The 17,825-nt window shown below is 40.7% G+C and overlaps 1 protein-coding gene across 1 annotated transcript in view; it reads left to right on the top strand.

The window, feature by feature from the left end:
* The window catches only part of rev3l (REV3 like, DNA directed polymerase zeta catalytic subunit), an 89,498-nt gene that overhangs the window by 31,981 nt on the left and 39,692 nt on the right, over positions 1–17,825 (top strand). The window contains exons 2-3 of the mRNA XM_026194837.2: positions 12,912–13,101; positions 13,530–13,604. Coding sequence (XP_026050622.2) covers positions 12,912–13,101; positions 13,530–13,604 — 265 coding nt within the window. The remainder of the gene's footprint in view (positions 1–12,911; positions 13,102–13,529; positions 13,605–17,825) is intronic.

Below are 17,825 nucleotides of genomic sequence, written 5' to 3'. Positions count from 1 at the left end.
GAAATGTCTTTTACAAAAGCTTGCACCATGCAACCCAACATGTGTGAATTTGCCCGGGCTAGTTAAGTCGGTAGGGGAGGGAATTTGAAATCAGAAGTTACAGTGGAAAAAAAATAAGTTATCTATTCAATTTCTTTAAGTAATTACAACTTGAATTTTATTTTGAACCCACTAACATTGGGATTTAATTTCAAATTACATATAAAATTAATTTAATGTAATTACCAACATTATTAATTCAACACAACCCAAAAAAATAAAGTTTGCAACTTAGAAGGTCTATCTTAATCAATAAATTAGAATTTTTATGTTGCAGCCATGGATTTAATCAAGTGGTGGTAAAAGGCCTGATGAATCACTTTTTAGAGTGCAGATTTTGAAGCCACAATCTGTCCTTCCAGCCCTAAAGGATTCATTACAGCATATAGGGTAGTAAGATGATATGGAGGAAGTAGCTTTAATATGCCACTTTGTACCATATGTCGAAAGTATTTTCTAAGGACAAGGTTTCCCATTTTTCCTTTGAGTGTATAATATAAAGAATATAAAAACAGAATATAAGAACAGTTTTACTGGAAGATTTGTAGTAGCTCTGATCCACATGATTATACATTGATGTAGGCAGTCATCTGTCTGATGTCTTCCTGACCTCACAAATCAATGCTCCTAGGTCCCTGGGATAAATATTTTACTATCAAGGGTAATTTTAAGACTTTAAATTTTAAGTTTGTTAGGAAAAACTGTCGCCGGCGTACAGGGGTATTCTATGCTCTTGGTCACTAAGTTGTATAGCCACTAGACCCACCTCTATCACCACAGTCAAGGCCTCATGACAAGCATTATTAGCATCCCATGTTGCCAGATCACTCTAGAAAAATAGTTATTGTATGTTGCAATTTACTCAGTCATCTCTTCTGTCAAATAACTGTTTTTAACATAGGTTTTAAGCAGGAAGCTATTTTAATCTCTAAAATTACTTCATTTTAGCTTGTGATTTATATGTTAACCATATTTAATAAATTTGTTTGTTCCATATGTCATTTGTATCAGATCAGTACAAAAAGTAAGAGGGAGTTTGCTGTACTGAGCCCATGGCAACCACTAATAGGGCAAAACAAAGAAACATTAACACATGAAAACATTTAAACCCACAAATCACCACTCCCTTACTCAAAACAATGAACTAGCTGGGCATATGATTATCCTTTTTAAGAAGGAGCAGCTGAAAACTTCAAAACCAACCTGTGGTCTCTACCAACCATGAACCTTATTAAACATTTAGTCTTATATAACAGGCCCTGTTCAAGATCAAACTGTTCCATCTGAGTATAAATGGTTTTAAGATGTAAATTTCAGTCACAACAGAAAGAATGAATTGAAAAAATATTCAGGCAACACAAATTCTGTAAACCATGCCACAATGAACAATGCCAGATACAAAACCTCTTGGATGTAAAATCAACTGTAAGAGGGCATCCTCAATAGATGAAACTCCATATAATAAATCCTATTGAGTTTTTAATTTGAACGGCAACTACTCACGAACTAGTTTTCCCTAGCAACCACAGTGTCCCAGCAGGTTGTCGATCATCTATGTCTGTGTGACTCTGTTCATGTGCAGCTGATTCTGCATCATTGTTGTCCTCCAGAAATATTAAAATTGGATTGCTTAAGCCATTTCTGCAGTTTGATGGAGATGTGTGAGTGCATTCATGTCTGCAACTCATGAAATCTTACAAAGTGGAGCTATATCAGGAAGTGCTCTTTGGAAGCAGCCATTTACAGGAAATCAAAGTTATTATAACAGCAGCTACTTTTTGTCAGAAAGTGAAATTGACTTTCTGTCAGAGAATGGGGGTTCAGTAACTTGAACGCATACGACGTGGTGATTCCCTGATTGGTGGAACCATTTAATCTTCTATAGTAGGAATTCTAGTGGTAGCATGATTAGTATGAGTCTGTGTAAAACAAAGTGTGATGGATGGAGCAGCTACGAAGTTTGCTTTTCTTCCCATGCTTTGATGTAAAAATCCTCCTAGCTTTTTCCCAATAAATGTTTTAATGGAACAGTGTTGCTGTTTTGAACCCTAATAGTTTCTTTCACTCAACCTGAGCTCACAGTTTCAGTAACAGTAACGGCTCCGACTCCACATTAAACTGTGCCAGCGTCATCACCGCTGCTGTGTTATCATTGTTTTTGTTTAAAACTGGGGGCTGAGAATGAACACTTGCAGCACGAGCGCATTGGCTTCATCTTTCTGACAAGGAATCTACATTCCTCTTTGTTGGTCTTTCTTTTACAAGACACCTGCGTAGCAAAGAGTAAACTGGTCATACTTGTCTTCACAATCTTTCTCAGTCTTCTTTTTGGACTCTTGTTATGATCGGTCTCTTTCTCAAAATGTCCTTCTTCCAAATAAAAACAAAGCCATTCACAGCACATTTTTAGACCCAGCATTAAGCAGTAAGTGTCCTTTGTACCACAGACTTGCTTTGCTTGGTTCTGTCCTTCCCTTCCACACACCTCCTCTACCTCTGTCTCATTTGTTTGGCACTCTGCCAGGCTGCTCAGTGAGCCAGAGGGTGACTCTGCCAACATGTTTGTGTGCATCAGATTAACTTGCGTTTTATTCTGTTTATTTTTAATTCTCTCAAGACTGCGTGTGTGCTTTGCCCTCACGTACCCTGTTGTCAGGTTTAGGTAAAAACCGTTGCACAGATGCACCTCGATTAAAGTTCCTAAAGGCGTGGGAATTATCATCACTATTTTGTCTGTCATAATCTTCTTCCTCCATCGTATTCTGCTGTTCTGACATTTTCTATGCAGGCAGTGGGAGTGGCTACTCAGTCCTAGATTTCACACAGTTCTCATTGGGCCTTTTTAATTAATACTAGCAGTGCTTTTATTAACGTCTTCTTCCACTCCTCCCGGTGGCAGCTGACTGTTTAATTACAGCAGGAGGCTAGCTGTACCCGCAAACTGGGTAGGAGAGGGAAGGGGGGGAAAGGATTGACATTCTCGTGACATAACTTAGAGCAATGTTTTGAATATGACTATTTTATTTTTTTTATGGATTTAAACATAACTGGGTTGTAGAGAGCTTTCAGGTGTATAAATGTATATGTGTGTGACGACCCGGCTCAAAGCCGCAACATAAAAAAGGAGACGAATACCAGAGTATGGGTGAGAAGAGGTTTTATCTTAAAATGGAAAACCAGGTTTGCTAAAATGGCTGATGCCACCAAGGCAAAGACAAGTGAGCTCCCCGGGGAGTTCCTGGAAAATGGGACCTGTACTCAGCAAAGCTCACCTTTCATAGAGGATGATGATATTATTATTATTATTATTATTATTATTATTATTATTATTATTATTATTATTATTAAGTGTCTTTTTGCTTCTCTGCTGCAGCAGACACTGTGTATTTGGAGCTTAAAGATATGATGGTTGTAACAAGGGAGGGAAATTTGATGCTTTAAAATGCCATAACAAGCATTGTTTGTTGTTTTAAGCCAGGGGTAGGCAACCTTTCTGATGGCAAGTGCCATCTAAAATTTCCTCAGAAGTCAGTTTGCCATATGATTGCATTAGCAATAAATTTAATAACGCTCTATATGAAGAGTTACACACTATATAGAACGACTTTATAGAATTATATTTGTTTGCAGATGTTGGCAGCTATCAGCGAATAGTTATCAGCTATTTTGAAACAAAAAAAATACACTTTTTATCCATAACAAGAACTCCATAACAGCAAATGAACTGTACAACAGAAAATGCAAATGCTATTTATGGTCTCCTCACAACAATGATAAGAAAAATAAACTGAGCCAATATGGCATGTTTGTTAATACACATGTTAATCTGATCTCTGGTCCAGCATTCAGACGGCTACCTGAGGAAACTCTTCATGTGAGAGAAAATCTGCTCACACAGATGTGTAGAGCCAAATACTGTCAATAAGGCCTCTGCAATGTTCTGAAGACAGTCAAACTTGTCAGGTAGTGATGTGAAAATGCAAGCTCCATGAACACGCACAGCTATGGATTCCAGCTGCTTCAATGTTGCATTAACTTAAAATGTCTGGCTTTTGTTAAATAATTTTCTGAAGCTTACAAACAAAGTTTTTATCTGACATAAAATGTATAGAAATCATACATATACCAACAAGATTGTACATCACTGTCACAACAGTGTTTGTTTTCATTCAAAGGCTTTATGGCTTTAATACCTGGTGGGCCGGTCTTTAGCCAAAATGCCCTGAGCACGACACGCAGTGAATTAATCTGAGACGGTGCATTAAAAAAAAAAAAAAAATGGCCACGCCAGCAGTGTACATCGCAAATCAGCTCGCATAGACATATTAGTTGTGCCGCTTCTTAATGATGGTATCTTAGCTAACAACCCCAACTACCAGATTCAACTTGTAATTGGCTAAAAATAATTTAGTCTACTGGTGAGGGGGACGTTGTTAGCTTTCCACATTCCGACACCTCAAAAGCTTCAGGAGCTTTCCGCTCAGCACAGCATCAGCACCGTGGAAATACACGGATACATCCGAAGAGTCGAGACAGAATTCACAATGCATTTTTGGGACTTTCAGGTGTGTGGACCAATGTTTTCTTTTCTAATCAAACCAGAAATCTTTAATGAGCAGGTGGATAATTAAATGAAAATAAGAAAGTATTTTATGTGCCCCCCCCCCCCCCCCCCCTTTCCCCCCAGGCAAAACTTTGCTAGACCCGCCCCTGCACAAGTTACCAGCTGTCAGCTACATAGAAAAGGATCCTGGTGTTATTTGTCTCTCAGAAACAGTTCATAACTTCCCTTCAACTCATTCATGTCACCTAAAAGGTAAACCTGTTTCTCCATCACCTGTTCAGCTCTGATGATCCAGTAAGGACATCTCCTGGTTTCATCTTCATGTTTCCCTCTCACCAGATAACCAAACCATATCATGACCAGCAGCTTTTTTGCAGCTGTGGCTCCAGCAAACATCAGCTGATAGTAGAAATTAATATTAAATAAATTCTAACAACAGCTGATCAAGCTTAAACGTGCTGCTGTTGTTTAGCGCGACATCCGCTGGTTTCCGCTTTCTGGCGCAAAGTGAGCGATAAACAAACGAGAGAAAAGCCGATCAGCTGATCATTGATCAGTTTCATGATTGAAGTAGAAACAGGAGAGAGAGGGGGAGAATGAGAGAAGAAGAGGCAGCTGCAGCGTAACGACAGAATAAGTCCAGCTTTGTCTTTTTTTTTTTTTTCTATTCTAGCTGAAGTACGGGACAAATCGTGTTTCTTTTCAGCTCAATACGAAACGTGTAATATTTTCTCTGAATACGGGACGATTCCGTTTTTACGGGACGGTTGGCAACTCTAATAATTAACCTTATGAATAAAATAAAGTTCACTATCAGTAAAATCATAGCACCCACCCAGCTGTATAGAAACTCCGTCATGCTATCTAGTACGCAGTACGAGTTATTGTAACTGACTATAAAAAGTTAGCACAACGAAAATAAACTCCACCTAAACTTGGTTAGTTTAGACTGCAGGTCATAAATTCTTACCTGAAGTTCAGTTCACCTGACACTCGGACCGGCCCCGCCTCGGGTCTTTCCTCCTCCTGCCTCCCCTTTCCCTCATCCACCTGCTGGCCTCCACCACTTACTAATGTTACTGAATCTGTGGAAGCTCCGCCATAACCACCACCAAACAACTGAGTTATTTTTAGACATCAGCCAGCATCTGGCCAATCCACCACCTTTCATTGTTTATACCGTTACAAAAAAACAAAACAAAAAACATTGGCCCATAAAAATGAAAATTCACCATCGGCCCACCGAGCAAATGCCCGGTATGCCCGATGGCCAGTCCAGCTATGGTCGTGCCATCAGTTAACCCTGTTAGAGCTAGAGCTGTGGGCTCTAGATATGAGATCCATGTAACTGATCATTAAATGTTCTTTAACCAGCAAGTCGGGCTGCTCGATTATGGCAAAAATTATAATCACGATTATTTTCACTGAAATTGAGATCTCGATTATTTGACGATATTTATTTAACCCTTTAAGACCTACCATAGAACCAAGTCCGCCAGAGCTTATATTATTTTTTTACATGTTGTAGTGCAATTTGTGGGAGCATTTCAAGTTGCTATACATCAATACAACTATTATAGCCCATATTTTAATATGTATGCATTAAGTCCATAGTAACTACATTAATTGCAAAAAAAGTGCAATAAACTACAAAAAAATTGAAAATCGTTTTTGGTTTTGTTACATATACTTCTACTTGGAGAAATTTTAAGAGGTTTATCCCTCAAAACTTTAAATACAAAAAAGTTGCAAAAAATAGTTTACAACAACAGGAAATTTATTTTGAGTGTCTTCATAGTTTTATTTTGGAGATGCAGCAATTTTTATATACTGCAGGAAAAAAAAAAAAACAATCCTATGATGCAAATTTGCAAAGAAAACAGCATGTGCATCAAAATAAACTATTTCCAGCAGTGCAATTCGAGTTCTAAGCATCACAGAAACTATTCAGAAAAGTCAAACATGACTTATAAAAACACCAGTATAGGCTTTTAAGGCCTACAAGTAAAAAACTATTTTCCGCGAAAATGGCGGACATGCGATAGTTCGCTCTGACGTCTGTTTCAGTGTGGGAAGTGTTACAAACAGCTGATCGGATCGGCAAAGCGTGTTTCTGGAATATTATGTTTTTGTTCCTGCAAGCGCTTTTTATGCAATTTTTGCAAAGCTTTATGTGGAAGGAAACCGTGACCGAGGACAAGCTGATGGCATGAGATGCAAGTACAACTCCTCTGGTTTCATATGCAAAAAAAATTATTGCGCTAGCTTACGCGGTTCCGGTTCTATAGGGATTTAAAAATAGTTACACAAAACGGAGCGTGCAGCTCTGACCGGCTTTAAAGGGTTAACAATAACAATGTATTGGATAATGACTTTAAAAAATAATATAAAATAGTGTGCAAATACTGATAGCAGTGCAAATGTTTGCAATATAAGAAATAAATAAAAAATGTAAACATCTATGTTTAGTGAACTTTGCAGTGTTGCTCTGGTGCAGCTACACCGTAGCAAAGTTTACACACTGTGTCTACTTGATCCACGTCTGACTCCGCGAACCCATAATGTTTCCACACCACCAACGGCAGTCACTCTCCTCTCCACATAACTTCTGCTTAGCTTTCCGAGCTTCCCTCGGGTCCTCTTCTTAATTGTTGTGACGCTGTTCGAAATGCAGAGAGGTGCGCTCGATTTGCCACACGGAGCAGCGCGAGAGTAAAGCACGAGGGAGGGGCTAATAATCGGCTCAGTCATTTTTAATGATCATTGAAAGCCCAGATCGTAATCGTGATTCAAATTCGATTAATTGAGCAGCCCTACCAGCAAGTTCCTATATACAGCAACAAGCATTAGTACTTCAAACCCCCCATTTCACTGCTAATGTCAATGACATTACAGGACCTGTTTTCATTTATTTATTTATTTTTTTACCAGGCTATAAACACAGCATTTTAAAATGAATGTCTAGGGGCACTTACTCTTTTGGAGCCAGTCTCTAGTGGCCACACAAGGAACTGCAGGTTTTGGCACGTCGTTTTTCTTTTTTAACCCTGGAGGTTGCTCTCTGTGGTCCTGACATTTTCTGGAGTTCATGTGTGGAAACGTTTAAATGGTATTGTGAACAAAGTCTTAAACCATTTTTTGTCACAACTTATAAATTATCTACTTTAACTTCTCCATAGGGAGCTTGTTGCTTGAATCCTTTATAAACAATAAACCAAAATAGTAAAAAAAATAATAATAAATTAATAGCACATAGCGCTGTCTTTTTATTTGTTAGAATATCTGTCTGTCTTTGTCCCAGGGTGGTTAACAACACTTGGCTGCTCCGCTGTCTCAGACTCACTTACTGGCTGGTTTTTATAGCTGAACTGCTTGGTAGTCATTTTACTGTCCCAGCAGTAGTCTGGGGCTTCTGTGCCAGTGCTGAGTCATAGAGCTTCAGTTACCACAAGGAGGTTGGAGGAGGGGGAGAAGAGCTCGAGTGGAGGAAGGCCATTGGCAGAGTGCTGTCTCACTGTCTCAGCACTCCTGCCCCAAAGATAACACCCAAGAGCTGTCACAGCCCCTCCCTCCCTACTGTTCTCATTCACAATTCCTCAGCAGGAAGGGAGATGGGAAACGGCACATTTGGCTGGGAACAGCTGAGATGTGTGGGAGCTGTCACTTCACCAGTAATGAAAACAAACTTCATAATTTTTCTATCTTTTCAGTATATCAGGTTGTATACCTTTGGGGTTTGGTCACGTCAGGCTCTTTCATCTTGAGGTTAACACAAATATTTTTCTGACATTTCAAAGCTAACAAGCCTAGACGAGCTCTTCTTCACAGGCTGGCCTGAGTGGGAGGAATCAAGTGTCCATTAAAAACAGCAGCTGTGTTTATTGGGAGAAAAATGAATAAGTCAGATATGACAGAAAGACAGACTGTTTGTCTCTGTAATGTGGGAAGTGTAATGAAAGATGTTCAGGCACCTGGAAAACTACAAACTCTTCCTTCTTCTCTTGTTCTCTTCGTGGCTTGCCTTTGCAGATAGAAGCAATGTCAGAAAGAACAATTTACATTGGAATTAAGCCAGAGCACTTTCTTATTTTATGGAAATCAGAGAAAAAGTGTGGTGAATCCTGAGGATGAAGTGATTTTTGTGATGCCTGATTGACAGATGTAGATTAGCCGTGCGCAGGTTTTGTTCTTTCTGATGCCTTAATTGGATGAGCACTTCAATGTACCGACAGTATGTCTGCAGAAATTTACCTCAGCTTAACAGGATGGATCGAGGAAGAAAAAGTTCTTAGTTAAATGCACAAAGGAGTCAGATGTTTTTCCTCTTTGAAACCCTGCTCAGTCCCCACTCCCTCTACTTCCTGTTGTTCTTATTTTTCTTCAGCTCCTGAAAACCTGCACTTCTAATTAGGGCTGGGCCGTATCATACCGTTCACGGTAATACCGGTATAATGTTGGGCAACAATACGAAAATGAAATATCGCGATAGAATATGGGTAAAACGCGCATGCGCAGTGCCTTTGTTTTCATACGCACATGGCGGGAAAAGCACGGTGGCGACGAAGAATTAGAAGGGCGAAAGCGGATCGTTGAATGAAACCGATGAACCAGAATTGGTTTGTAAAAATGCGAAAACTTCAGTGGTGTGGAACTGGTTTGGCTTTCGTCCGTCAGATACACAACAAAGCACTATTTTTGGTTGAGCATGCTAGCGGGCCGTCGTTATTACCGTGTTTTTTGGAAAATACAGTGCACCTAAAATCAATCCTTTGATTTTTCTGAAAATCGACAGTGCCCTTTATAATCCCGTGTGCCTTATGTAGGAATTCTGGTTGTTTACTGACCTTGAAACTATTTTATGGGGTACATGGCACTCGAAAATCTGGCAAATGTTGTAGTACGACTTTGCTAAGCTACAAACCCGCACCGCTTGATGGATTGTCAGAGCATTACGGCTATCATAAGGAGGAGCCTTGCGGAGTGATACATACTGTGCTTCAATATAATATTACCGTATTGTGTGTATAACCTCTTTTTAAGTTTTGTGGATATTATACATGGTTATGCTGAAGATATGTCGGCCAATTTCCACTGGAAATGCCTTTTGGTTAAACTGTCAGCAAGAATTTTGCATTTGCACTGTTACATTTTTATATAACTTTAATGCACATAAAAAACAGCTGCTTGTTTAAGTGAAAATACATTGATGGGTTTTTTGCACTAATAAAGTTGTGGAGTTGTAAAGTATTTTGTCTAGTGTCAATTATATCGTCAGTTATATCGTTATCGTAAATTCGTACAATTTTCCATTGACAAATACATTTTTTGTTTCTCATCTTAGTTTCTGTCCTTCTGTTTCATTTTATTCTTTTTTGTTTTGTTTTTTATTTTCCTGGTGTTTGTCCCCCCCCCTCTTTCCTCTCATGCAGACACACACCTCATGCCTGTCAGCTCTTCTCTTTCTGCTTTTTTAGACACACTCTCACTCCTTCTCCTTCTGTCTCTTTCTGTGGCCTGACCAGCTGGGTGGAAAGAATCACTTGTTTATCTCCCCTGCTGCCCGTCAGGGGCTTTTGCTTTGCTGCCACCGTTGCCTAGCAACTGCAGCAAAAGTCGGCATTGGCTGCTTATACAGAGACTGTGTGTGTGTGTGTGTGTGTGTGTGTGTGAGAGACTCCATGTTGACTCGGCAGGCTGAGGACAGACACGCCGCTCTCACCACTCCCTCGGCGCAGAAGTGGTCGCCAGCCTTTGTGACTCCAGAGTAGGCACACTTACACAAACCTTAGCAGTGTTTAGTGTAGACACACAAACACATGGTACAAACAAGACTGGGACTTCCCGATCTCACAGTCTGTCTGCATGCCACGAGCCACCAATCCACATTTTCACTAGTGATCAGCTGATTGTCTTATTCAGTGAAATTTTCATTCCTTGGATGAAAATATAATTTTGCTTCTCCTTTTTTTTTTTTTCCCTTTTTATTTTGAGTTTCAAGATCATAAAAATTTGTTATTACGATTCTAACCGTGATCATGGTGATCTGTGGAATCAGTGACTTCTTTATGTCTTCCTGTGTTATGCTCACGTCTCATATATACAAATATTTGCTCCATGTCCTTTTCACTTCTACTTAAGGTAGCTGACAGAATCACCTGAATATAAGTACAGAGTTAGCGCCGAGCATATACTTTATATAAAAGATGGACTTAATGGCATTTAATATGGGAGTCTTTGATCGATTCTCAAACAGCCATGACACAAACTGCAGTTCTAGCACTTGGATTATTACAGGGTAATCCCAAAAGTAAGCTCTAGATTTAAAACACGTGGGGATCGAGCTTTTCAGGCACTGGCACCTAGGCTGTGGAACTCTCTGCCGTTGTCTTTACGCTGTCTAGACTCTACTGACTCCTTTAAAAAGCAGCTGAAGACATTTTTATACAAACGGGCTTTTAATTAATTTAATTAATTTTTACTTGTATGTCTGATCTTACTGTAAAGCACTTTGTGATTTTTATCTGTGAAATGTGCTATATAAATAAATTTTACTTACTTACTTACTTACTCTCCTTAAAAAAAAAAAAAAAAAAAAAGAAAGAAATACAAACAACTGTTTATTTTTTATAATATTGACATTTCAAATGTTGAAGAATTATTTATTTTTCTACATTATTGCCATTTCGGCCGATGCATTATTTGTAGACAGTGTTCCAGTTTGACAATGCCCATGTCATACCAGCTCACCGCCATGTCCTTCAAACAAACGTTTTTCAAATTTTTTGCTTTGCCTACTAAAGAGCAGTAATGTACAGTCCAAAATCAGCTGTTTGACTTTCTGCTTACGAAAAGACTTTGACAATCAGTGCCTCACAGGCACAGTTTTGTTTAAGTATTTCTAGCAATCAAGTAATTGATAAATCCAATAATTGTTGCGTATCTAATCAGCATCATTGTAAACACATCCATATCTCCTGTCACTATGAGTAGCTCTGCTTGTATGAGCTCCAGCACAGTAGATGCCTGATTCTGGCATGTTCTGAGGATCTCATTGTCTTTCAGCACCACGTTCCATCTTGCATCACCCTCCCTTTCCTGTTCAGATGCCCTGACATGTATCTTGGTGCAGAAAATGCTGGGAATATTTCTTTTGCTTTTTTTTTTTTTTTTTTTTTTTTTTGAGGTGCCATCTTGGGGGTCTCGACAATGGTGCCCCGAGGACTGCAGCACTGCATCATACACAGCATCTGTCAAACACAGAATGAGGATGGAGACTTGGCAAGCTGTGGGTATATGTGTGTGGGGTAGAGGAAGAATGCCAGAAGCTCCCCTTTTCACTCTCCTCTGTTCTCCCTGTGATGATTGTGGGGAAGTCTCTGGGCATGTGCAGACACGTCTGGGCAAGAGTCAAGCTCTTGCTCAATGCTGCCTCCTCCTGTCCAACTGCCTGTCAGCCTGTCAGTGATGCAAGATAAGCAGACAGAAAGAGGCTTGGCATGGATGAGCCTTACCACCCTCTGCCTTCGTTGTAAGTTAATTTTCACACTGCTGTTCTTATTCTCTACGTGAGGCTTAAGACAGCAGATAAAAGCTCTGGCCCAGGCTGATAATCGCAGCGAGAGAATGAATCGGAGCATCTGCAGTACAGATCACCTCTGATAACTTCAGTGTGCTTGTCAATGATGGAGCAGCGTTGTGTCACACCGTTGGGTCAGCCGGCGCAGAGCTGCAGTATTCCTAACTTCACATCGACCTCTGTGCTGCACTCCTCCCACACTTTTCCTGTCTTTTTCTGTGGAGTTTTTCAGCTAATTAGCTGGATTTAATAAACTGACAAGGAAAATGTTTACATATGTCAGTACTGAAAGCTGTTTTCCCTTAGACTCCAATATTACTGGAAGTGTTTTTACAACCACAGCTCTCACTGTCTGGTGGCCTTCAGATAGGAGATTTAAGGCAATTCCACATTGGCTTAATTTATTTTTTTTTTGCTAGAAGCTTTGTCCAAGTTTTATACTGTCTTTGGTTTTATCCCAACATTTTCTTAAATGATACAATTATCAGCTGTAATGAAGCAGTGCAACTGCTAAGAATAAGAGCTTGCATAAACACCATCACCACAATTGAGCGCTGGCACTGATTGGACACTGATCTTCGGATTCCCAGAAGAGATATGAGCTGTACAGAACGTATTTCTAATGATCAGCAGCTTACATTATAGTCTGATGTGCATTTCGATGTAAGAGACTTGGAAAACATGATAATTAATTGTAATCCTGCTTTAATAGAGTTTCTTATTGCGTTGCAGGCCAGAAGACGTGTCTCCACCTCCACGGTGTGTTCCCCTACATCTACGTGCCGTACGACAACTATGGGCAGCAGCCAGAGCGCTACCTGCGGCAAGTGGCCTTCAGCATCGACAGGGCCCTCAACGTCGCCATGGGAAACCCCACCTCCAACAACCAACATGTCTTCAAGGTGGTGCTGGTCTCCGGCATGTAAGTAACTTGTGTTTGCTGTGTTGTACCGACACAACTGAGCTGAGATTTGCTTCAGAAAGCAGCTTGACTGCACACTTTGGTAAAGGTTGTTGTTAAACACAGCCTTTCTGAAACAACAAAGGGTGTGTGAGCCAACAATTGTGACTTAAGACTTCTCTAAACACTCAGTTTCAGATATACGTATTCTAAGTTTTCATGTCACATTATTGCTAATTCAGTTACTCAGACTCTCGTCAGGTTCAGAGTCCACTTTAAGATTGTGGTTTTAGCTTTTAGAGCTCTGCATGGACAAGCACCACTGTGCACCAGAGAACCTTTACTTTCTGTGACCTGTCTATATGTGTATGTATACATTACTTTAACATGTGTATGTGATGCAGGTTTACATATTGAATGCCTTTTTTTTTTTTCTTCTTTTCTTTCAGGCCTTACTATGGTTATCACGCCAAGGAGAAGCTCTTTATGAAGATCTATTTATACAATCCTCAGATGGTCAAGAGGTAAGGATCGAAGCAGTTTAATGTGAGCAGAGATCATCCCAGCCTCCTGTTGTTTGAATGCCACACTGTGCGCACGAGTCTGCCAGCTTACTAAACTGAAATCGATCGCTGCGTATTCAGCTGTACTCATTGATTGGCTGAGTGTGTGTCCATGCATGAAAGCACACGGGAAGACTGTGAATTATTTGCCAGAGTGATCAGTGTTGGTGTTGAAAGTGTGAGTGGAGCTACTGATTTGAGGCTTGGCAGAGAGCGAGTAACTCTGTTAGAGAGAGAGGGACAGGCTGGAGGAACGAATGATGTATCGCTGGGAGGGGAGGGGTGGGGTGAAGGAAGGAAGGTGGAAAAGTAGACTGGCCTTGTATGTGTGTAAGTATGTTTAAGGTTTGGTTTGGTGTCAAAATAAATTTTTTTTTAAGGTGAAACTGCAAATTTTATTTGTAATTACATGTATGTTTGGATGTGAATATATATATTTAGGCTATACCAGACCTTCCCAAAGTGTGGGGCCGGCGCGGTATGAAAGGGGGGAAAAAAACCATGACAAAAAACAACGCTTGGACGCTGCTAGCACGGGGCGCCTCCACAAACGCAAAGCAGGAGATGAAGCATTGCTGAATATGTTTCCAAACCAACTTCATTCTAAGCAAAAGACTAGAAAATATGGTGAAGCATATCTGCCCTTTGGCTTCACCTGCACAAGTGCCAAGGTAGGTCTCCCCTGCAGAATTGGTTTTCCCTTCGTCGAGAGCACGCACTGGGCTCTCCAAATCAGGGACAAACAGTGTCCCACATTCTTGATTTTTAGTTCACAAACACTTGTTGTAATGACTAACTACTCCTGACATTTTGGAGATGTTAGCTCTTTATACAGTAAAGTTACAGTGGGATACAAATAATATCAGGCTGATCCTGCCATGATTTGTTCCCCCGGTTCAAATCGCGGACAAACAGGATCCCACAGCTGTTTATGTTTTTGTTTTTAAACCCATTTTGCACAGAGAGACATTTTTTGAAAAATGTATTGATAGCAATGTTGAATATTATTACACAGGAAAAAAAAACAAATTACACCATGACGCCTCTGCCTTTCTAAATGGAGGGACAGTAACTGCATGTGTAAGCGTGTAAAACCTGAAGATAGTCAGATTAACAGTATTTTGTCTCTATCTGCCATTCTGCAATTCATGTCATGTAAACAATAACGTGGCGCACAGCGTGACGTGAAAAAAGGCACATACCTTTAACGTTGCGTGACGAACTCTGTATTCCTCGTCCACACGTACAGTGGGGCAAAAAAGTATTTAGTCAGCCACCGATTGTGCAAGTTCCCCCACTTAAAATGATGACAGAGGTCAGTAATTTGCACCAGAGGTACACTTCAACTGTGAGAGACAGAATGTGAAAAAAAAATCCATGAATCCACATGGTAGGATTTGTAAAGAATTTATTCGTAAATCAGGGTGGAAAATAAGTATTTGGTCAATAACAAAAATACAACTCAATACTTTGTAACATAACCTTTGTTGGCAATAACAGAGGTCAAACGTTTACTATAGGTCTTTACCAGGTTTGCACACACAGTAGCTGGTATTTTGGCCCATTCCTCCATGCAGATCTTCTCGAGAGCAGTGATGTTTTGGGGCTGTCGCCGAGCAACACGGACTTTCAACTCCCGCCACAGATTTTCTATGGGGTTGAGGTCTGGAGACTGGCTAGGCCACTCCAGGACTTTCAAATGCTTCTTACGGAGCCACTCCTTTGTTGCCCGGGCGGTGTGTTTTGGATCATTGTCATGTTGGAAGACCCAGCCTCGTTTCATCTTCAAAGTTCTCACTGATGGAAGGAGGTTTTGGCTCAAAATCTCACGATACATGGCCCCATTCATTCTGTCCTTAACACGGATCAGTCGTCCTGTCCCCTTGGCAGAAAAACAGCCCCATAGCATGATGTTTCCACCCCCATGCTTCACAGTAGGTATGGTGTTCTTGGGATGCAACTCAGTATTCTTCTTCCTCCAAACACGACGAGTTGAGTTTATACCAAAAAGTTCTACTTTGGTTTCATCTGACCACATGACATTCTCCCAATCCTCTGCTGTATCATCCATGTGCTCTCTGGCAAACTTCAGACGGGCCTGGACATGCACTGGCTTCAGCAGCGGAACACGTCTGGCACTGCGGGATTTGATTCCCTGCCGTTGTAGTGTGTTACTGATGGTGACCTTTGTTACTTTGGTCCCAGCTCTCTGCAGGTCATTCACCAGGTCCCCCCGTGTGGTTCTGGGATCTTTGCTCACCGTTCTCATGATCATTTTGACCCCACGGGATGAGATCTTGCGTGGAGCCCCAGATCGAGGGAGATTATCAGTGGTCTTGTATGTCTTCCATTTTCTGATGATTGCTCCCACAGTTGATTTTTTTCACACCAAGCTGCTTGCCTATTGTAGATTCACTCTTCCCAGTCTGGTGCAGGTCTACAATACTTTTCCTGGTGTCCTTCGAAAGCTCTTTGGTCTTGGCCATGGCGGCGTTTGGAGTCTGACTGTTTGAGGCTGTGGACAGGTGTCTTTTATACAGATGATGAGTTCAAACAGGTGCCATTCATACAGGTAACGAGTGGGGGACAGAAAAGCTTCTTACAGAAGACGTTACAGGTCTGTGAGAGCCAGAGATTTTCCTTGTTTGAGGTGACCAAATACTTATTTTCCACCCTGATTTACGAATAAATTCTTTACAAATCCTACCATGTGAATTCATGGATTTTTTTTTTCACATTCTGTCTCTCACAGTTGAAGTGTACCTCTGGTGCACATTACTGACCTCTGTCATCATTTTAAGTGGGGGAACTTGCACAATCGGTGGCTGACTAAATACTTTTTTGCCCCACTGTAAAGGCAAAAAAAGGAGTTTTAAAAAATCTCAGTTTTTGGTGATTCGAAACGCCGTTTACGTGTGGACGAAAGGTCCAAACGCATAGAAACAGCTGCGTTTTCAAAAATACCCGTGTAGGTGCGGACGTAGCGTAAAAGAGTTAGTAGTTTATTTTCTTACTACCTGTAATTTATTGCAGTTTACTTGTATTTGCTTAATTGTTTACTAAATGTTTGAGGTGTGAAATAAACCGCAATGGAGCAAAATATGGGCGTGTGTGGTTGGAGGATGTGTTTGTGCGTGCGTGTGCGCTCACGCGCGGGGGGGGGGGGCGAGCATTTTTCTTGTAAAACAAAGAGGGGCCTAGCGAAAAAAGTTTGGGAACCACTGGCTTAGCGTTTCATCCTGGGTTCAAACCCACTTGGGGTCTTTGTACAGGGAGTGCAGAATTATTAGGCAAGTTGTATTTTTGAGGAATAATTTTATTATTGAACAACAACCATGTTCTCAATGAACCCAAAAAACTCATTAATATCAAAGCTGAATGTTTTTGGAAGTAGTTTTTAGTTTGTTTTTACTTTTAGCTATTTTAAGGGGATATCTGTGTGTGCAGGTGACTATTACTGTGCATAATTATTAGGCAACTTAACAAAAAACAAATATATACCCATTTCAATTATTTATTTTTACCAGTGAAACAATATAACATCTCCACATTCACAAATATACATTTCTGACATTCAAAAACAAAACAAAAACAAATCAGCGACCAATATAGCCACCTTTCTTTGCAAGGACACTCAAAAGCCTGCCATCCATGGATTCTGTCAGTGTTTTGATCTGTTCACCATCAACATTGCGTGCAGCAGCAACCACAGCCTCCCAGACACTGTTCAGAGAGGTGTACTGTTTTCCCTCCTTGTAAATCTCACATTTGATGATGGACCACAGGTTCTCAATGGGGTTCAGATCAGGTGAACAAGGAGGCCATGTCATTAGTTTTTCTTCTTTTATACCCTTTCTTGCCAGCCACGCTGTGGAGTACTTGGACGCGTGTGATGGAGCATTGTCCTGCATGAAAATCATGTTTTTCTTGAAGGATGCAGACTTCTTCCTGTACCACTGCTTGAAGAAGGTGTCTTCCAGACAGTAGGCAGTAGGACTGGGAGTTGAGCTTGACTCCATCCTCAACCCGAAAAGGCCCCACAAGCTCATCTTTGATGATACCAGCCCAAACCAGTACTCCACCTCCACCTTGCTGGCGTCTGAGTCGGACTGGAGCTCTCTGCCCTTTACCAATCCAGCCACGGGCCCATCCATCTGGCCCATCAAGACTCACTCTCATTTC

This window comes from Astatotilapia calliptera, chromosome 15 (genome assembly GCF_964374335.1).
Source record: "Astatotilapia calliptera chromosome 15, fAstCal68.1, whole genome shotgun sequence".
NCBI lineage: Eukaryota > Metazoa > Chordata > Actinopteri > Cichliformes > Cichlidae > Astatotilapia > Astatotilapia calliptera.
This window is presented reverse-complemented; position numbering and strand designations above follow the sequence as displayed.